This window comes from Orycteropus afer, unplaced genomic scaffold (assembly GCF_000298275.1).
Source record: "Orycteropus afer afer isolate SDZICR_OR568_19922 unplaced genomic scaffold, OryAfe1.0 scaffold00007, whole genome shotgun sequence".
Classification (NCBI taxonomy): Eukaryota; Metazoa; Chordata; class Mammalia; order Tubulidentata; family Orycteropodidae; genus Orycteropus; species Orycteropus afer.
The window spans coordinates 14,790,231-14,812,772 of record NW_006921594.1 but is presented as its reverse complement, the minus strand read 5'-3'; the positions used below and the strand labels follow the sequence as shown (position 1 = coordinate 14,812,772).

At 40.1% G+C, this 22,542-nt stretch overlaps 1 protein-coding gene across 1 annotated transcript in view; it reads left to right on the top strand.

The window, feature by feature from the left end:
• RINT1 (RAD50 interactor 1) overlaps window positions 1-22,542 on the top strand; it is a 29,279-nt gene that overhangs the window by 863 nt on the left and 5,874 nt on the right. The window contains exons 3-11 of the mRNA XM_007944483.2: window positions 5,614-5,798; window positions 12,585-12,826; window positions 15,475-15,648; window positions 15,950-16,099; window positions 16,653-16,809; window positions 18,857-18,967; window positions 19,062-19,287; window positions 20,355-20,492; window positions 22,172-22,371. Of these exons, the coding sequence (XP_007942674.1) occupies window positions 5,614-5,798; window positions 12,585-12,826; window positions 15,475-15,648; window positions 15,950-16,099; window positions 16,653-16,809; window positions 18,857-18,967; window positions 19,062-19,287; window positions 20,355-20,492; window positions 22,172-22,371 (1,583 nt within the window). The remainder of the gene's footprint in view (window positions 1-5,613; window positions 5,799-12,584; window positions 12,827-15,474; window positions 15,649-15,949; window positions 16,100-16,652; window positions 16,810-18,856; window positions 18,968-19,061; window positions 19,288-20,354; window positions 20,493-22,171; window positions 22,372-22,542) is intronic.

Below are 22,542 nucleotides of genomic sequence, written 5' to 3'. Positions count from 1 at the left end.
AGTATCACCTCCTTGTTGTTGTAGGGTGCCATCCTAGTTGATTTCAACTCATAGTGACTCCATGTGACAAAGTAGAACCGCCCCATAGGGTTTATTTCCCAAAATAACAACTTCCCCGTTTACAGCTCAGGGACATTGATGACATTTTCCATGTTGTGCCACCATTATTGCTATCCTTTTCCAAAATATTTCACCACAATTAGTATAAACTCAGTGTCCTGCAAACAAGCAAACAAAAGCTTCTCCTTTCCCCCTCCCTCCTACCCCTGGTAGCCACTAATAATCTTTGGGATATAGATATAGATATAGATATAGATATAGATATATACATATGTTGTTATTGTTGTTGTTGTTATGTGCCATCAAGTCGGACTCGACTCATAGCGACCCCTCCTTGGGTTTCCGAGGCAGTATCACTACGGAAGTAGATCGCCCCATCTTCCTTCCAAGGAGTGGCTGGTGGGTTTGAACCATGAACCTTTTGGTTAGCAGTCTAACACTTAACCTTTGCACCACTAGGGCTCCTTATCAACTCTTCAACACCAAGAATTGATAGGGGCTAAGGAGCCACTCCTCAGAAGGAAGGTTGGGCAATCTACTTCTGTAGTGATACTGCCTCGGAAACCCAAGGAGGGGTCACTATGGGTTGGGTTGGGTCCAACTGGACGGCACATAACAACAACAACAAGGAACTCTAGTGGCATAGTGCCTAAGGCATTTGACTGCTAACCAAAAGGCTGGCAGTCTAAATCCACCAACCATTCCTCAGAAGGAAGACTGGGTGGTCTACTTCCGTAGAGATACTGCCTCAGAAACCCAAGGAGGGGTCGCTATGAGTCGATGGCAGTGAGTTTGGTTTGGTTTTTGATAATGATCTGGTGGTGCCTCAGCTGCTAACCAGAAAGGTAGGTTCCAACCCATCAGCTACTTAGTGCTCAGCAGGAGAAGGATGTGGCAGTCTGCTTCTGTAAAGATTACAGCCTTGGAAGCCCTATGAGACAGTTCTGCTCTGTCCTGTCAGGTCACTGTGAATCAGAGTCTACTTCACGGCATTGGGTTTTGGTTTGGGAATGTGTTTTGAACCCACCAGTGGCTCCGTGGGAGAAAAGATCTGGTGGTCTACTCCTGTAAAGATTACAACCTGAGAAACCCTCTAGGGCAGTTCTCCTCTGTCCTGTAGGGTTGCTGTGAGTTTGAATCAACTCCATAGCACACGACAACGATGATTTAGGAGCGATGACCACCACCTTAACTGGGTTCAGAATAGTTGTATGATAATTGTTACAGTTTTAACTTCAGTGAATTTGTGTAAAAACCTACTGTAGGAATTATCTAGTGGATGATTTGGTTCCTGAGCAGGGAAGGGGGGCAAGGTCAATACCTTCATTTCCTATCCAAGACTGGAGAATATGTCAGGGGTGTGGATGCTTGTCATTTTACTTTCATGAGTAATCACAGCAGGCTATTAGAAATCACGGAATCTTCAGGGGCGTTTGAAGTAAGATTTATTGGAAAATGAAGTAGAAAAGCATTTAATAGCTGTTCTATCAGGACGGTTTGGCTTTTTCTAACCACAGCAAACAGAGAGGAAGCAGTAGTAAGAGAAAGCTGCCTGTGTTACCGCGTGGCCTTGGGTAAGACGTGATCCTTAACATTTCCCACTGATCTCGTATGCCTCAGAAAGAAAGCTCTCCATAGTCCATGGCACTTCACAGTCATAGCTGTTCCAACTCAAGGTCTTTCCTTGAAGGATTTGAGAGTGGCCCGTACATTCTGGTCAAACCCTTCCCTCTTCTACCTTTGGCCTATTCAGATGCCTAGGAAGTCTGATACCTACTGAGCTATCATTTTAGATTCTGACTGTAGGCTTCATTTTTGTCCCTGCCTTGGTAGCTCCGCCAACTGGTGTACAATTTGGAATGTTCTTTATGAAAAACAGAGACAGAGAGAGAGAAAAACCTCCCAAATCACCATTGTGCCATGTTGAAAAATGTCATTTCACTAAGAACATATCATGATTTAACTAAGAACATATGATGTAGCATTTGAATGGTTATGTCAAAAGGACGTAATATTAAAAGAAAAAAGTGAAGACAGAATTTACTCCTAAATTTACTCCCTTTGCATCCACAAAACATTCCCTTTGAATGTAGACCTGCCTCCATTTTTCTACAGATATACCACACAACTGATTTTTTGTTTTATGCAAGGTAAATTTGCAAAAATATTGTGACTTCTCTGCATAGTAGTGATGGATTTCTATATTTATAAAGTTGGTTGCAACCCGGCCAATTTTCATATTTGAAGGAGAAGAAAATAGGAGTATTGGATCAAGTTAAGTAACATGGATTTTAGTTCCATTTCTAACCTTAAAGGAAGGCTGGAGCAAATTTCATTTATTTCACAGTTGAGAAGTTGAAACATAGACTTATGTTTTATTTCTCCTACTTAGTAGAGGGCTACTGGTTCTCACAACAAGGATTTCATTATTCAAAGTAAGGAAAATTTAACTTCAGAGGGGAGGACACCCAGTTCACTAAACGTATTTGTATATATTCTGTTAATAGATGCATAAATAGTTGAACAGTACCTGAAATTTACATTATTCTTTTAGGTATAGCTTTATTTAGATACTTGTATTCGTATTTTCATTTTCAGAAGTAATAGTTGTTCACCAAGGAGGCTGATAATACCTTCTTGCTTTGCGTTGCTATTTTCTGAAAACTTGGTATTTTGGGTAAAGAGCCATCCTTCTACAAAGGACAGATCTAAAGTATTGGTCCAAGGAAGAGCAGAGGTGAATTCCAATCATATTGCTCTCCTGGAAGGCTTGTTGTTCACCCAGCTTCATCCCTCATGCACACACCTTTTTGTTTTATCCTTTACCACTCCTCAGGGAGTAGTTTTGGAATATCAGGAGACTTAATGATAGTGAAATGGAGTTACCACTGTAGTAAGTTTGACCCAAACTTCAAGTTTCCTAAACTTGCTCAGGAAGAAGAAATCCATGGGTAACCAGAAGAGGCTAGCTTCCACATGGGTACAGATACTTTAAAGGAAACAATTTATTTTAACATACTGGGATGGAGTTGAAGGAGAAAAATATGGCAGCTACTGTGGGCCATGTCACCCCTCTGCCCTTTGCCAGGAAGCTACGTGAGTCTTCAGGGTCCCCAGGGGTACAGAGCGTGTTTAGAAAGCCACCCTGGCACACATGGTCGGCAAAGGTGCAGTTAGAGACACTGCAAAAGAGCAGTGGTGCACATTTAGGACAGTGGACAATTATTTGCCTTTGAGATGATCTATGTGTTTACTAGAAATTTTTTTTCTTAAGTATTTTGTCTAAGCAAAAGTTGGGATGTTTTTATTTATATGTTTGAATCTTGCCTCATTCCACAAAGAGCTGGAGGTAACCTATTACTTAATTATATCTTAGTAAGCATCCTGGAAGAACTTATAGAATCTTTCTGGGTAAGAATCTGATTGGTGAAATAAAGCAAATGATCCAGTTTTCAAACAGAGTCAGAAGTGGACTGTTTGGGCAACTTCACATCCTAAGCTGAGAGCGAAACCACACAGCGTTTCTGCTTTCATGAGGCTGTCTATTCCATTTGGTATATGTTGCCTCAGCTACCACTCCTCTCCGGAAATGGCTCCAAGGTTCTAAGTCACATGTAAGCACATGTCACATGTAGTAAGTCCAGTGTGAATCCTTTTTTTTTTTATCTGCCATGGGGACAGTCTCTCTTTAGACTGTACAGTTTAGCCATTGCATCAGCTGTTTTTATTTTTTCACAATAATTGGTGCTTCTCTCTCTCTCTTTTTTTACTATTTCTGATGTGGACATCTTTGAATAGTGGCATTTGAAACTTTAAAAAATTTTTTACTCATTTGTCACACTTTCAATATTTTTCATATACTTGAAAGAAATATATATATATATATATATATATATTTTTTTTTTTTTTTGTATTTTAATTTTTTTAATTGTGATTTGGGTGAAGATTTACAGAGCAAATTCACTTTCCATACAGCAGTTCACATATACTTTGTCTCATGTCATTGACCACAGTTTACCACAATGCAACATCTCCCCTCCCACTTCCTCCCCATAATTACCTCTTCCCAGTGTCCATCCCTCCATACACTCCTGCCCCCTGAGCTATCTCCCTGTGCATAAGCAGCCCTTCTTTATCCCATGATTGTTCTCTCCAAGGAGTGTATCTACTTGAGGTAAATGTTTAACTCATATGCCTGTATTTTGTTTGGCTGGAAACCACAGGTGTGGGTTCAGTTCCAGACCTGAAGGGCAGCTAGGGACCATAGTCTCAGTGGTTCCACCAGGCTCTATCGGACCAGCAAACCTGGTCCCCACCTTTTTTTTATTCTCCAAATGATTTTGAGTTTTGTTCCATTCAATATATTTTTAAAAAACATTTTAAAAGCGAAGTCCTCCTTTGATGTTATCCCAGACCAATTCTGGAGTCTCTGAGAGTCGGTTCCGACTCCTGGCGACCCCCATGCATCAGAGTAGAGCTGTGCTCCAGAGGGTTTTCAGTGGCTGGTTTTCAGAAGGAGGTGACCAGGCCTTTCTTCCAGGCACCTCTGAGTGTGTCCTTTTGGCCAGTAGCAAAGGATGTTAACCATTTGTACCACCCTGGAGCTCTTTCTTTAAGATATTACTAATGTAATAAAAACTTCATCAATAAAATCAGATTGGCCTTTATTCCTGATGATAAAACAGATTCTTAAGATATAAGGCCTTCTAGAAAGTTTAAATGATCTGTTTGTGACTACGTTGCCACATCAACGTTTATTGAAATTTGTGGTTACTAAGTCTGGCATTAGGCGTTTTTCCTGAACAGAGTCCTTGGGTTCATAATTTCTTTGCTCTGAGTTTCCTCAGCTCTTAAGCATTTTGTGGTCTTTGATTGATAGATTGGTTGATTGCTTTATCAGTATTCATTTGGGTATTTTATATATTTTATATAGGAGCTCTGGTAGCATAGTGCCTAAGGCACTTGACTGCTAACCAGAAGGCTGGCGGTTCAAATCCACTAGCCACTCCTCGGAAGGAAAGTTGGGCAATCTACTTCCGTAGTGATACTGGCTCGGCAACCCAAGGAGGGGTCGCTATGAGTCAAGTCTGACTCGATGGCACATAACAACAAACAACAACATATACTTTATATATATTATATATAAAATTATAAATATATTGAATTTAAATGATCAGCTGTACTGCCTTACATATCTTTTTATTTTTTATTTTTATTGTGATTTGGGTGAAAGTGTACAGAGGAAATTCATTTTCCGTACAGCAGTTTATACACATTTTATCTCATGACATTGACTGCAATTACCCACAATATAACAGCTCTCTTCTTGCTTCCTCCCCATAGTTACCTCTTCCCTGTGTCTTTCCCTCCCATACACTTGCGCACCCCGAGCTGTCTCCCTGTGCAAACAATGCCCTTCTGTTTTCCCAAAATGATCACTACAAGTAGTTTGTCTACCTGATGTAAATGTTTACCCCATATGCCTTGCGTATCTTTTGTATGTAACTCCATAGTACTTAGTAATGCTGAATAATTCTTACTATTTTGTTTTAGGTACCATAAATGTGGCACCTCTTGTTGGAAGTGGACAAGTCACTGAAAGTACAGATGATGATGATCTCTCTGCCTATGTGTCTGCATTCTTAGAAAAGGAGGTTGGAAATGACCTTAAATCTTTAAAGAAACTTGATGAACTCATAGAACAGATGACAGAAGGTAAAATGCAGTTAGAACAACAGGCAAGTATTAAAACTCACAGAAACAATATTGATGGCATACTCCCATGCACTCTTTTTTATCATGTAAACCTAACCATAGATGAAAATGGAAACCATTATATATAGAATTTTCATGATATATTGTGACATATATTCAAAACTGTTTAATAGGCTTTAAGGATTTATGATGTGCTAGATGTTTTCCAAATTATGTGAAAGACAAAGTTCCTACTGACATGATTTATGTCTTTTTTTTTTTTTTAATTTTGAATTTTGTTCCACATTGTTCTCCCACTCTATTCAAGATCTCCTACATAGATTCCCCCTCCAAGTGGTTGACAGTAGTAGCTGGGCACCATCTAGTTCTTCTGGTCTCACGGTCATATAGGCTGACCTATATGAGTATCACATGGTCTACCAGTCCCTTGGACTAATTGTTACCACGAGTCTTTGGTTTTCTTCATTCTTCTTTGCTCCAGACAAGGAGAGACTCGTCATTGCATCTAGATGGCCACTTTTAAGTAGCTTTTAAGATCTCAGTTGCTACTCACCAAAGTAGGATGTAGAACAATGCTTTTGTGTAGTATGTTCTGTCAGTTGAGCCTGATATCCCCTGTGACCATGGTCCTGAGCCCAAAGGGCCAACTACTCACTCCCTCTAGGTAATTGGCTATGGCCAAGAAGTCACCGCAACCTTGTCCCTTGTCAGCTCTACTATATAGTTAGACATTCTTACAGAGCATATAAATACGGTTGTAGAAACATTGTCTGCCAACCCTAATTATGGCTATGGGCACACTCCCCCCTGCACAGACATATCTGATTGCTTAGCCTGTGTACCCATCTATACACCTGTAGATCAATGTTTGCCATCACTGACAATGCAGTACTGCATGTGCAAAAGGGTTCATCTTTGTTGTGTGTACCTCCCATGCACCTTTCTATGTCTTCCTCTTCTTCAGTGCCACCGTGTTGATCACTCACATTTGGTGTATTGCCCTTCCCTTCACCCAATCAGTATTTGTCATAATTTATGTCTTGAGAACAGAATGATGTGACTTTTTTTTTTATTTAATTGTGATTTGAGTGAAAGTTTACAGAGCAAATTCACTTTGTATATAACAGCTCACATACACTTTGTCTCATGTCATCGACTGCAATTTCCCACAGTGCAACAGCTCCCCTCCCACTTCCTCTCCATAGTTACCTCTTCCCTGTGTCCTTCCCTCCCATGCACTCTTTTTTTTAATGCATTTTATTGAAATATAATTTATGTACAGTGAAATACACAAACTAAAGTGACATGGGTCAATGCATTTTTTTTTTTTGCAGTGCTCCCTCCCCTCCCTTCCTAGCAACCAACAAAGAAAGTTTCCCTCCATATATAAACCTTTCCTTTCCTTGACCCTCCACAACAACAACTAATACTATATTTGTCCTTCTGTGAATGAATTATTTCACTCAGCATAATGTCCTCCAAGTTCATCCATATTATGCATTGTTTTGTAGACTCTACATTATTCTTTAGTGCCTTATAGCATTCCGTTATGTGTGTGTACCATAGTTTGGTCATCTTCTCTTCTGCTGATGGGCACATGGGTTGTTTCCATTCAGGAAGTCTTGCTTCTTTGTGTGCACTGTGATACTGTGTTGTCTCCAAGGCATTGTGACATTTTTGTGTTTATATTTAATTGGTGATTGTATGTTGGAGTGCCTTGCCCACAGTTTTCATTTTCTTTGTTTTATTTGTATGTTACCTATGCAAGCAGGGTACTGTGCTCCTCTATTCGCTAGCTGACACCACTTACACACTCACCACCTGTCTCCTTTCCTGTTGTCAGCCTCTTGTATGTCCCTGCCAACCTTGGAAAACAGAACCTATTCTTAGGTCCCTGGAATCCAAATGAGAATATTATCACTTTAAAATCCAAAATAGTTGCCACTTGTAAAGATTCAAAATGGCTGCGCCCTTGGTCACTTTAAATATCCAAAATGGTTGCTGTGTGTAAACAATCAAAATAGCTGCGCCCTCCAGACAGTGGAAAGTCAACAGCTCAGGTTGTCTCCCTCCTTGCTGTTTCCCTTCCTAGTCATAGGCCATCAGCGCAGTCGTCCCTGCAGTCCTTGGTGACCGGGGCTGATCTTTAGGTCAATTCTCATGTCCCAACACCACTTGGAAATATTCAGGCTGTTGGTCCCGTCAGAGTAGCTGACAGTCTGCAGCACCGACTGTCTCTGTACTCACTGTTTTCATTCAAGCTTTTCCACCAGTTGATGCCTAATCCACTTCTGTATAGTTCCTTTCAAAGCTCAGGGCTCCAGGATTATCTTCTGTATGTCTGTCAATTGGTTTTTCTTTCCTGTGTTGAAGAGAGTCTGTGTCGTTTGTCTGCCTATTCCTCCATCTTACCAGAAGTCTCCCCATGCACTCTTGCCTTCCGAGCTGTCTCCCTGTGCATACACTGCCCTTCTGTTCTCCCGTGAGTGATCTCTCCAAGGAGTATATCTACCTAATGTAAATGTTCAGCTCATATGCTTGTCTTTTGTTTGGCTGGAAGCCACCGGAGTGTGTTCAATTCCAGACCTGAAAGGCAGCTAGGGGCCATAGTCTCAGGGGTTCCAGCAGGCTCTTTTTTTTTTTTAATGATTTTGAGTTTTGTTCCACATCGCTCTCCCACTCCATCCAGGATCTCCTACATAGATCCCCCTCCAAGTGGTTGTCAGTGGTAGCTGGGCACCATCTAGTTCTTCTGGTCTCATAGTCCTATAGGCTGTGGATCACTTGGAGTAGTTGTTTCCATGCATCTTTGGTTTTCTTTGCTCTGGACAAGGAGAGACCCATCACTGCATCTAGATGGCTGTTTGCTAGCTTTTAAGATCCCAGTCGCTACTCACCAAAGTAGGAGGTGGAATGATGTTTTATGTAGTATGTTATGCCAGTTGAGCTGGATGTCCCCTGCGACTATGGTTCCAAGCCTGCAGATCCAACTACTCTGCTCCCTCTGGGTAGCTGGCTGTAGCCAAGAAGTGACTACAACTTTGCCCCTTGTCAGCTCTACTATATACTGGGAATTCTTACAGAACATACCAGTACACTTATAGAAACGTTGTCTGAAAACCCTATACATGGTCTTGGGCACACCCCCCTTCACAGACATAGCTAATAATCTAAACAGTCTTTATGCTCTAGATTCTATCTGCCACCTCATTGAATGATCCCCTTCTCTCTTTCATAATTTCGTCCTCTGCTTCTCATGCAGTTCTGTCCCTGCAGCACGTGGACATGCACAGATCTTTCCCCTCAAACCTATACATGTTTCCATGCATCTTTGGTTTTCTTTATTTTTCTTTGCTCTGGATGAGGAGAGACCCATCATTGCATCTAGATGGCTGTTTGCAAGCTTTTAAGATCCCAGTTGCTACTCACCAATGTAGGAGGTGGAATGATGTTTTTTGTAGTATGTTATGCCAGTTGAGCTGGATGTCAAGTAGGTATCAATTCCTTCCTTTGACTGCCAAGCTTCTTGAAAAAGTCTTCTTTATGTAGTTCCACTCCCTAATTTTCCTTTGTCCCACTATAATTAGGCTTGGGTCTAATTTGCTAACGTCCCTATTTTTTGAACCTGAAATTTAGCATGTCCCAAACTGTGCTGGGGAGCTCTGGTAGCATAGTGGCTAAGACACTTGACTGCTAACCAGACGGCTGGCGGTTCAAACCCACCAGCCACTCCTCGGAAGGAAGGTTGGACAATCCTACTCCCGTAGTGATACTGCCTCGGAAACCCAAGGAGGGGTCGCTATGAGTCGGGGCCGACTCGACGGCACATAACAACATAACAACAACAACAAAAAAACTGTGCTGATCATTTTCTTAAAATACTTGTCCTATCTTGGTTAACGGCACCACCATCTGCCTGTTACTGAAGGCTACAACCTGGGACTTGTCCTGTGTGCCTCATCTTCACTCACTCCACTGTATCTAATTGGTCACTAAGACGTCTGAGTTCTACGTCCTTTCCACCACCTTGATTTTAGTCATTCTCTCATGCATTTGATGGTGACTTGCTGATTATCAAAGGAGCTCTGGTGATATAGTGGTTGAGGCATTTTGGCTGCTAACCAGAAGGTCAGCAGTTCAAATCTATCAGCCACTCCTCAGAAGAAAGATGAGGCAGTCTGCTTTTTTCAGATTTATAGCCTTGAAAACCCAGTGGAAGTTGCTGTGAGTCAGAATCGACTCAATGGCAGTGAGTTTGTTTTTTTCCCTGGTTTGCTGAATATCAATTTTCTTCATGTCGCTACTGTAACTTTCTTTTTATTCCTTATAGAAATTTTGTTACATGTAAATAGGCAAATATATATAAATATAAATAAAATAAAATACGTTTACAATTAAAATTTTTTGTATCCATATACAAACACATTGTTGTTGTTGTTATGTGCCGTCGAGTCGACCCCGACTCATAGTGACCCCTCCTTGGGTTTCCAAGGCAGTATCACTACGGAAGTAGGATTGCCCAACCTTCTTTCCGAGGAGTCCAACCTTCCTTCCGAGGAGTGGCCGGTGGGTTTGAACCGCCAGCCCTCTGTTTAGCAGTCAAGTGCTTTAGCCACTATGCTACCAGAGCTCCTATACAAACACATAGATATTTAAAATATAGCCCTTTCTTTATCAACATATATAGATCTCTCTCTTTTTTAAGGGTTTTGTGCCTACAGCGATGGGCTCAAGCACAGCAGGGATTGTGAGGACGGGGCGGGACTGGGCATTGTTTCATTCTGTTGCACTTCGGGCTCACTGTGAGTTGGAGCCGACTTAGCGGCCCCTGACAACAACAGCATGGTATGCAAATATGACTGTACCATGAATTCTTTAACTAGAGCTTTGTTGTTGGACATATTTGGTTTCTACTTTTTCATTATTACAAACAATATAGGAATAGACATCATTGTTAACCACATTGTCTTTCAAAATTATAAATCTAACTGAATTATTCCCTTTTAAAAACTCAGTGGCTTCTCATTGTCTGTTGGGTAAAGCCCATATTCTTGAAAAGCAAGAGATGCCTCCTGTGATTTCCTCTCCCTGTCTGTCCGACTTTCTCTCTTTTATTTACCTTTCTTTGAGCCTTATCCTTTGGCCTGCTGAGCTCTTCTGATCATGACTGAGCTTTTCCTTCTACCTGGACTGCCCTCTCCTTTCCATAGTTCCCTGGAAAATTCCCATCCACCCTACAAATGTCGGTGTTTGATGCAAGTGGAATTGCCTGGTGCTGAAAACCTTGCTACTCAAGAGCTTGTCAGAAATGCAGAATCTCGGGCCATACTCCAGATGAGCATTTTGACAGTGTTCCTGGTGACACAAGTGTAGGTTCAAGTTTGGGGAGTGCTGCCTGGTCTACCACTACGCCTAGCATATTCTTTGTATTGAATTTATCATAAGGTTGAAATTACTTGCTTACATTCCTCAAGTCAGAGTGAGGTTAGGGGCAGATGCTAATGTAAGAAAAATTCATTTAATAAATACTATGTCTCAGGTCATTACCTGGATATCATCCTGCCAGGTCAGTGGTTCTCAACCTGGGCTTAAATCCTGATTGTTGGGGGAATTTTGCAAAATACAGATACAGGTAGTTCCCTACTTAAGACGTATTTGAATTATGATGAACTATCTGGTGGTGGTTTTGTGTGTGTGTAAGGTTGGGCAATCTACTTCTGTAATGATACCGCCTCAGAAACCCAAGGAGGGGTCGCTATGAGTCGGGTCTGACTCGACGGTACACAACAGCAACAACAACACTGTTAGTAATAAGGAGCTCTGGTGGCGTAGTGCCTAAGGCATTTGACTCCTAACCAGAAGGCTGGCAGTTCAAACCCACCAGCCACTCCTCGGAAGGAAGACTGAGCAGTCTACTTCTGTAAGGACTTACTGCTTCAGAAACCCAAAGGGGGTCGCTGTGAGTCGGAATCGACTCAGTGACAATGAGTTTAGTTTGGTTGGGTATCGTTTGTAGTAAATACTACATACAGGGTTGCAGTGTATAGTTGGCTGATGTCATCATTCTCAAATTTGTACTTGCAAATGTTCAATGTTAAGATTTATAAAGATACTGATAGTAAAAGACAATAATAACGAAAACTAAAGTCAGAATGGACTTACTGCGGAGTCACTGGAATGGAGCCCAGTCATGGTGGGGACTACCTGTATTCCATCTCTCCCCAGACTTTCTGCATTAGAGCTGCATTTCTTTTTGAAGGAAAGTGATTAGTGAGTAATAGCATGTCGGAGAACTCCGGCTGGAGCCTCTGGAAGAGCTGAGCCTCAGGAAGAGTGTGAGGCAGATGCCACAGATGTTTACTGGAGTCAGTGTAATAGGCCCCTCCCTAGGCACCTTCACATGCAGCATTTTGTCTTCAGGTTTGGTTAGCACCAGTTCTTTGAAACCCATTGCCATCAAGTCAGTTCTAACTCAGGGTGACCCTATAGGACAGAAGAGAACTGCCCATAGGTTTCCAAAGTTGTAAATCTTTATGGAAGCATGCTGCTTCATCTTTCTCCAGCGGAACGGCTGGTGGATTCAAACCACTGACCTTTTGGTTAGCAGCTGAGCACTTAAGCACTGCAACACCAAGGCTCCTATGTTTAGCACAAGGTAAAGAAATCAGTCCTTTCTTTTGAAGTTTTTAATGGATGATTTTCAATTCGATTAGGACAAACCTGTATTTTGAAGGTAAGGTAATGAATTAGTAAAGATTATGAAAATTTTTTCTGATTGCTGCTGTTCTTTTTTTATTTTGGTATGTCAGGTGCTTACAATTTCATCAGAAATCCCTAAAAGAATTCAGAGTGCCTTAAAAAATGCAGAACAATCAAAGCAATCCCTTAATCAGCTTCTGGAGCAAGAATCACATCTCTTCAGCTCTATTAACAGCCACTTACTGACCTCACAGCCCTGGATGGATGATCTTGGGACCATGATTAACCAAATTGAAGAGATTGAACGACATCTCGCTTACCTAAAATGGATTTCACAAATTGAAGAGCTAAGGTAAAATATGCCTCTTTGTTCTCATAATTATTATTTTCTTTTGAGGCTTCTGTTTCAAAGAGAGCATGCGTGCCATTAAATAATTGAGTTAATTAAAGACTATAATAATACAGTTTTACCAGTTGTTATGAAAATAGTATTATGATAATGATTCTTTTCCTTTATTGTGAATGAACATAAACTTTTCAGAGAGCTTAATTTGCATTTGAAAGAAAGAAAGATCTAAGCAAATTAAGGTCTTAAGTCCTGTAGTTGTATCCAGGACACACGATTAGAACTATTACTTAGAATCAAACCCACTGCCATCAAGTAATTCCAACTCATTGGCTTTCCAAGGCTGTAAATCTTTACAGAAGGAGAGTGCCTCATCTTCATGCCTCGGAGCAGCGATGGATTGGAACTCCCGACCTTCTGGTTAGCAGCCAGATGCCTTACACACTGTGCCACCAGAGTTCTGTCATTATTTATAATGTCAAGTTAATAAATAGATAACCCTTCAGTGTGGTGATATTCCTCTTTACTTTTATTTTTTAGATATGGTCAATTAATGAAGTGTTTTCTGTATAATTTGAATGACTGTTTTCAGTGGGAGCATCTAATAAGAGCTACACACTTTTCTTAGATGAGTAACACTGAGTTCTGCTACCTATGGTTAGAAAAAAAAATAAAAGAAAGAACACTTGACCTTAGTTCTTTCAAAATTACCTGCATACCACTGGTGGTTGCCTGTGAATGTCTGGTATTAGTTTTTCAAATAAGCCAAATTAACGTTTCCCTCCTACTTTACCAGGTTGTTTGGTTTTATGATGTGGTCCCCACCCCCCTCTGAATTGTGCTGCTCCATGCCTGAGCTGTTTTAAATTTAGCTGCTCTTGCTTCAAAGCTGTCAGCAACTTTAATGTCTAGAATGCTTGAGGGAGGAAAATCGCTGGAGAGAATCTTTACGTCTCCTTTCAAATGTTTCATAGTATATTTTATATTATTTCTTCAGAAGGGTGATGCTGTATTCTTTTGTTCCACATTTGTTCCCCTAGAGTTTTTTAAAGAATTTTACATGTCAGTACAGCACAAAGATCTGTGTTTTACATACAGGAGCTTTACATTTAAAGAAGAGGTTATAGGATTGTAGTGTTAACGAGTGATTCTAGAAATTGACTTAAGCATTTTAGGGCATCTCAATTTTATTTTATTTTATTTTTAACATTTTTATCAAAAGAAACATTTCATTTTTAAATAAAATGTTTGTATAGGGCCCAATTTGTAAAATCATGGCTCAGGGGCTAAATTTATCCTTAAGCATGTTCTATTTGGCTTATGTTTTAAAGAATTTCATTAATTGGCTGGATTTTAAATAAAAATTTCTGGCTTCTCTTGAAAAAATAGAAGCAGTGCCCCACGTTGGACTGCACTCCAGCATGGAGCAATTGGCTGAGCCTTAGGATGGGCTGCGTAATGTTCAGTTGGCCCTCCCCCTCCCACTGTGCTTTTCTCATTTATTTTACCCGTCAGCCTTTGTGGGCATGTGAGTTTTCCTTCCTTGCCTTAGAGCTTCCCTTGAATTTTACCGTCTCTTTAAGTTGCTGTAGACAAGAACAGCTGGGCAAAATATGTAAAAATTGGAGACTATAAAAAAATTTCCTCTTTAGACTCTTGATTGAAAGGAGCAAATACTAGGATAGCACTTCAAATTCTCATGAAATCCAGACTTTCTGGAGCCATTGAGGCTGGATGATCCCCCGAGACTATTGCCCTGAGGAACACTTTAAACCTTAAACTGAAACCATCCACTGAAGTCATCTTTACACCAAACAATAGTTTAGCTTCCTTTAAAGAATTATCTATAAGAGATCAAATTGACAGCAATGCTCATTCTAGGATGAGAAGCTTAGGGGGCAGTGAGTGTGTGTTGATGACGGTTAATGATTTAGAAAAAGGTGTAGAGAAGGGCGCCACTGTGTAACCAGTGTCACCAAATCATACATGTGGAAGTTGTTCAATTGATGCATGTTTTGCTGTGTATATCTTCACACACACACACACAAATTCCTCTAAATGTCAAGGAGCAATATGTGAACCCATTTGTGTTCAAAAATAAAGGACACTGAAAAATGGAGAAAATATCTCTGGGGGGATATACAAGAACACATGTTGCATTTGGGGAATGGACATAGAGGGGGGTCAGGGAACTTTTACTTTGGACTTGAGCAATTATTTTATAAATGAAAAAGTTTTTTTAATACTCAGACAAACAAAAAATTCTTCTCAGCCCCTTTTCTCTCCTAAATTTGACCTTACTAGATGCTTCCTATGTTATTTCCTTGGAATAAGATACTAAAGACTTCTGTAAAAGAAAGGTGTTGTCAGAATGAGTGGTACCTGAGGGACTGTGACACAGGAAAGTCATTTCTTTTGGGAGGAGGTGGAAGGGCAAAGTGGAGGGAGGTGTGCTGAGCCTCAGAAGGATGCTGAAGTTGAGGACTGCAGGTTCCCGGACAGACTTGGGTCTCAGGCAAAAAGCTACCTCAAGGTGGTGCTTCATTAACTTTCTTGGAGGTAACTTTATTTAAAACAGGAGGGAAAAGCAGTTTTCTATATTTGAGATTATTTGAACAAACCATCTTTAAAGTTTTTTTTGCCTTGTTCTGCAGTGATAACATTCAACAATACCTGATGACCAATAATGTACCAGAGGCAGCCTCCACCCTGGTGTCTATGGCAGAACTTGACATCAAGCTTCAGGAATCATCCTGTACTCATCTTCTTGGTTTCACGAGGGCCACTGTTAAATTCTGGCATAAAATTCTTAAGGACAAGCTTACGAGGTGGGGAATTTACCATGTTTCATGGTAATTGCTTTCAGATAGGAATTTGCTAATCTGTGTACTTTATTGAAATATGAATGCTACTTTTCTATAAGGAGCTCTGGTAGCATATCGCCTAAGGCACTTGACCGCTCACCAGAAGGCTGGTGGTTCAAACCCATCAGCCACTCCTCGGAAGGAAGGTTGGGCAATCCTACTTCCGTAGTGATACGGCCTCGGAAACCCAAGGAGGGGTCGCTATGAGTCGGGGCCGACTCGACGGCAAACAACAACAACAACAACAACAACTTTTCTATTGCAGTGATTTTGAGGAAATACTAGCACAGCTTCACTGGCCAATCATTGGACCTCCTCAGGCTCAGACTGTTGGGTTAAGCCGACCAGCCAGTGCCCCCGAGATATATACTAACCTGGAGACACTGTTTTGTCAGCTTCTGAAACTGCAAACCTCGTATCTTTGTTGGAGTCGAAAACTTAATAACATATCTTTTTTTCTGGAGTGGTTTTGTGGCTAGAGTGTAACACTTCTTGAAAATGATCAAGAAGCCGAATGGGCAGCCTGGTTTTGGACTTCACTAATTTATGCCCACCGAGTGGTGTATTGTTCTCTTTCAAAGTGAATGCCATGTGTGTGGGAGGGCTGGGAGGAAGAGTTTTGAAATCCATGATTGGCCCAGGTTTGCATCACACATAGGTCTCTTGGCATAATAGAAAAAAAAAATAGGCAATTGCGAAGAAAGTGTAACAATTTAGTGTTAATTTAATAAAACAGTTACTTGAGTTTGTTTCCTTATTACTGTTGTTCTTTATCTTATGAAAGATAGATTAATTCTAATAGCTTAATATTTTTTGTGCATTTTTTTTTACTGAACTCCTATTTTAAATTATGACATATTTTTATTATAATTAATTTTACTTAACATCTGATATATCTGTTGGAAAAATCTATTGCGCGTGTGCATGCACACACACACAGGGTTCTTTTTCCTTGACTTGACTGTCAGAGATGAATTACTTACTGAGTCAAAACAACTCCCAGACAAATATTCTCTGCCTGCATCCTCTTCTGTCATTTTGCCCATCCAAATTATGCTGACTCCCCTCCAGAAGAGGTTCAGGTATCACTTCAGAGGGAACCGGCAGACCAACGTTATAAGCAAGGTGTGCTTTGCCATTTCTTGTCCTTGGTTTTTATTGATAACAGATGTTAACAGTTTCTGTACTTTTGCTGCTTTAAGTTAAAATCTGATTCTATTCACATTTCTGTTTTTCTCTAACAAGTGTAGGTCCTGTTTTGTCACTGCCCCTTGGAGAGATTTTTTGGGACTTGTGTTGATAGGGTATAGGAATCAGTATACTCCTTAGCATGTCATCTGACCATTTTCTCAGGTTTCCCCGTGAGTGTGCTGTGGCATTTGCTGTGGCAGTTTTTACAAATGGATCCATTGTGTTTTACTTGCACGTTACGAGTTTATAAATATATCAGAAATAAAAGCCAAAAGATGATTGTTGTTATGTGCCTTCGAGTCGGATCTGACTTAGCAACCCCGCCTTGGGTTTCCGAGGCAGTATTACTACAGAAGTAGATTGCCCAACCTTCCTTCCGAGGAGTGGCTGGGGGTTTAAACTGAAAGATGATAGAGCATTAAAATTTTGAATAAAGGTGCTGATGCTAAAAAGATGTACAATCCTGCAAGGGAGAAGATAAGAGTGAAGGACAGGAATGCATTTGAGGAAATTATCACCAACATTTTAGTTGAAGGACTATGCCTATGTATAGTGGGCATATTGTTGAGAGGTTTAATTTGACCTGAAGAACACACACATCTATTTTCAATGAAAGGTGCTGAGAATTATAACCTTGGGAGTTATTAGGGGGTGGGTACTACCTTGTTTTTCCTTGAGTGTTGCTGTATCTACTGTAGTGCTTGTAATGGGCTCAGTAGGCATTTAGATTGGCATTGTATGTGTTGTACATGAATCAGCTTATAGAATTCTAAAGGAATCAAGGGATAGGCAGCTGTGTTTGCATAGGAAAGAGCAGAGTGGCAATGGACTTCTGGTTCTTAAATTTAGTTTTTTTGTACTTTATGGGTCTCTTCCTGTTTGGGGTGGAGTGGTGGTGGAAAGAAGAGTAGAACCAATTGGTAAGTAGTAAATAACACAAAGCTGTAAAGCTACAGTTGTAGAGGGCAGTATTAATTTGAGGGAAGAATACTATGAGTTTTATTGGCTGCTTTTGAAAGTGTGCTTCCAGTGATCCTAGCACTCTGTCATCAAGTCTAAACAGTGCAGCTCTTGACGTTAGAGACTGCCCCTTTGTATTCCCAGTATCTGGCACACATCAGGGATGTATCATTCAGTATTTTTTTTTTTTTAACTTTCTTCTCTATTTTGTTTTTAATAGGAATTTATGCACAAGTTCAACAGTTCACATGCATTTTGTTTCCTACATGGATTGCAGCCCCTACAATGTAACAGCGTTCTTCCCACTGCTTCCCTGGGGTTACCATTTCTCTTTGTCTTTCTTTCCTGTCTATTTCTGCGCTGTGAGCTTTATCCCTGGGCACATGCTGCAGTTTTGATCTCTTACGGTTGATGGTTCTAAGGACTGTGTACCTCCCTGGTGATACTGTTCACCTCATGGCAGCAAATGTTTTTGAATCACTGTCCAACAGAACTTGGAAGGTGCTGTAGAATCACCTCTGGAGACAATTTAAAATGTTGCATCCCCACATTTCCTTGTCTATAATTATACCTGCTTTAAGACATGTACATTTTCTGTAATGAGGACTAGCCTTTTCTCTTAATATGCCTCTTGAAAAGAAAAAACAGAAGAAAAATCTTAAAAGATTATTTTGAAAACTATTTCAAAATAAAAAATTTAAAGGCCATCAGTTCATTGTAATCCTTATCATTTCATATCACTAAATTGCTAGGCTTGGAATATATGTGGCATTGTGAATGTATGAGCTTATCGATTTAGGTCATATTATTGGAATTTGTTGGGAGTGCACTAGGAAATATTTTATCCTAAGCCTTATGTGAGTCTAAAATTCACAGTAGAAGGTATGCTTTTACATATAGGAATTTTCAGGTCATTTTTTCTTAGTGCCATGTGTTTACAATTTTATATAGAGTCATTTAATTATAACTTCCTAGTTGATATGACTTTTAAGAATGCAAACTGTTTTACCTTCCTCCTTAGCCTGAATGGTACCTGGCTCAGGTACTCATGTGGATTGCAAACCACAGCCAGTTTCTGGATGAGAAGATTCAGCCGATATTAGACAGAGTCGGCTCTGCGGTCAGTGCACGGGTAGGAGACCCATTCCGAAGCATCTCGGTTGTGGAGCTGTGTGTGTGCGTGAAGAGCGCCATTCCCATACTTAGTGATTGTGCTTTTCTTTCAGCTTGAGTTTTCTCGGGGCCTTGTGATGCTGGTTCTTGAGAAGTTAGGTGCTGACATTCCTTGCCTGCTCTATGATGACAACCTCTTCTGTCATTTGGTGGATGAGGTGCTTTTGTTTGAAAGGGAGCTGCACGGTGTTCACGGCTATCCTGGCACTTTTGCTAATTGTATGCATATTCTCTCCGAGGAGACCTGTTTTCAGAGATGGTTGACTGTAGAGAGAAAATGTAAGTGCTAATGTGTCCATTGGGTGGGGAGAGATGTCTACTCATGTGTATTTACATTTTTTATATTTTCCTCCTCCAGTTCTGGGTGGCACCGAGAGTCATGTAAATTTTTCTTAGTTAAGGTTGCTTTCAGAGATCATCTTATTTTCTTTTTTTTCCCCCATCAAGCTTCAGATTCTCTTGTAATTAAATTATACTCTACATATTTCTAGAGAGGAATATTCAAGCCAGTTGTATAGAATTTACATATAGTATTTTTGTTCTTTGGTTGTAGCTTGTTTAGTCAGTATAACCATTTTGAAGATTTGTTGGTGGGAAAGTAAAGTGTCTTGTTTAACTCACTGCCGTGGAGTCAGATCCAACTCATAGCAACCCCTCCTTGGGTTTCTGAGGCAGTATCACTAGGGAAGTACCTTGCCCAATCTTCCTACCAAGGAGTGGCGGCAGGTGGGTTTGAACCGCCAGCCTTCTGGTTAGCAGTCAAATACCTTAGGCACTACATCATCAGAACTCCTCACTCTAAAATAGAGCATGTTAAATATAGTGCAACAACGAGTGGGAAGTTGTGAGAGGAGCCCTGGTGGCACAGTGATTGAGCGCTCAGCTGCTAATCAAAAGATCAGTGATTTGAGCATGCTAGCTGCTCTGCAGGAGAAAGGTGTAGCGGTCTACTTCTATAGAAATTTACAGCCTTGGAAACCCTATGGGGCAATTCTACCCTATAGGTCCTATACAGGAGCTCTGGTGGCATAGTGCCTAAGGCATTTGACTATTAACCAGAAGGCTGGCAGTTCAAACCCACCAGCCACTCCTCCGAAGGAAAACTGGGCAATCTACTTCCGTAGTGATACTGCCTCGGAAACCCAAGGAGGGGTTGCTATGAGTCGGATCTGACTCGACGGCAGTGAGAGGTGCTATACAGTTGCTGTGAGTCAGAATTGATTCAATGGCAATGGGTTTGGTAGATTTATTTTTATAGAAAAGTCATCATTCCAAAAAATTTATAAGTTGAAAAGTTAAGAATGACTGTCACTTTAATTGACCTAATCCTGTTTTGTGTATATCAGTTGCTCTTCAAAAAATGGACTCAATGCTTTCATCAGAAGCTGCCTGGGTATCCCAGTATAAGGATATCACTGATGTGGATGAAATGAAAGTTCCAGACTGTGCAGAAACCTTTATGACTCTACTCTTGGTTATAACCGGTAAATACACATCTTGTAAGATATGACTTTGTTTTCAAAAGTACTGATTTTTCATTTGGTACTTTTTCAAGTAGTATAATGAAGTTAATAGGAGCTCTGGTAGCATAGTGCCTAAAGCATTTGACTGCTAACTAGAAGGCTCACGGTTCAAACCCACCAGCCACTCCTCGGAAGGAAGGTTGGGCAATCTATTTCCGTAGTGATACTACCTCGGAAACCCAAGGAGGGGTCGCTGTGAGTCCAGTCTGACTCGATGGCACATAACCACACAACAACAAATGAAGTTAATACTACGTGGTGGTTATTATACTATTTTCACATTCTATTCTTATTTTGGCAGAAATTTAGCTCAGTAGTCTGACTTTGAGATTTTAAATAAATTAAGTAAGAACTTAAACACAAGTATATATGAAGAAGCACATCCTGAATTGTTTTACATAAAAACAAATGAGAACATACTTTTATCATCTTAATTCTCTTGCAATTCATCTTTTTAAATATCTTTTTTTTTTTTTCTTTTTAAATATCTTAAATCAATGATGATTGACCCAAATTTTAAATATTACTTCTGTGGCCTTGATTTATGGAAGACTGAAGAATAGAGTGAAATAATGAGGAAACTTTCAGGATTGGAGTAATCGTAGAAGCTTTTCAAACGGTGCTTCAGTGTCCTGGCCGGAGGGGCCCAGCAGCGTATATCCCTGCTGGTTCTCCAGGTGCCACGGGCCCCGTTGCTGCTTTCCTCCTCTGTCCTCTGTCTTGGATCTGTACAGTCGTAACCTGAAGAAATGTTATTTGTGGACTTGAACAGTAATCTGAATATTTGTTAATAAATAAATCCATATTCTTAACTGATAAGAAAATATGAAAAACGCTAACACAAAAAAAAAATTAAGGTAAAATCTATGTGCCTTTAAAAACTTTTTATTAGGAAAATTTTCAAAGTGGAAAAGTTTTACTTTTTCTAGTATATATTTTTCTCCCCAACTTTTTTTTCCTGGAGTATTTTTAAAAAAATTCTAGACAGCCTATCTTTTTACCAGTATTGCTTAAGTATGTATTTCTTTTAATCTATCATAACTCACTGCCGTCGAGTCAGATCCGACTCTAGTGACCCCTCCTTGGGTTTCTGAGGCAGTATCACTATGGAAGTAGATTGCCCAACCTTCTGAGGAGTGCCTGGTGGGTTTGAACTGCCAGCCTTCTGGTTAGCAGTCAAGTGCCTTACACACTGTGCCACCAGAGCTCCTAATCTAATCTATCAAAGTTTTTCCTTTCTTTGTTAAAAATGCATTTTATTTGTTAAAGTTTGGAACTAGAGCCATGTACATTTTTCGTGTTTAAGGTATATCATGTTGCCTTCAGAGATGATGTTATTTTCTTATTTTTCTATCTAAGTTCAGTGTTTCCTGTATTGTATATAATTTTCTCATGCATTTTTTCTTAAAATTGAGGTATAATTTACATAGAATAAAAAGGATAGATCTTAAATATACAGTTTAGGGAATTTTGACAAGTGTATATACTTGTCAAACCCACATCCTTAGAGAGCTTAGAAACAGACCTGTAACTGAGTGTAAATCATTTTTGAGAAAGTCCTCAAAGCAATTTAATGGGGAAAACCTGTAACTATATCACAGTTGATACCAAAACTCATGTTTTTTTAACTTTCTCGACAGACAGGTATAAAAATCTTCCCACAGCTTCCCGAAAGCTGCAGTTCCTGGAGTTACAGAAGGATTTAGTAGATGATTTTAGGATACGATTAACTCAGGTGATGAAAGAAGAGACTAGAGCGTCTCTTGGCTTTCGATACTGTGCAATTCTTAATGCTGTTAACTACATCTCAACAGTACTGGCAGATTGGGCTGACAATGTTGTAAGTTAATCTGTTATTGTATTGAGTAATATATTCATAATTTGAACTATTTTACCTTTTAAAACATTAAATCTATCTCAAGCAAATATACACCTATTAGAATCATAATGATGTCAAATTTAGGTGTGACTAAAGTACACATTTTTCTCAATCAGAAAACCCATGTGGTTC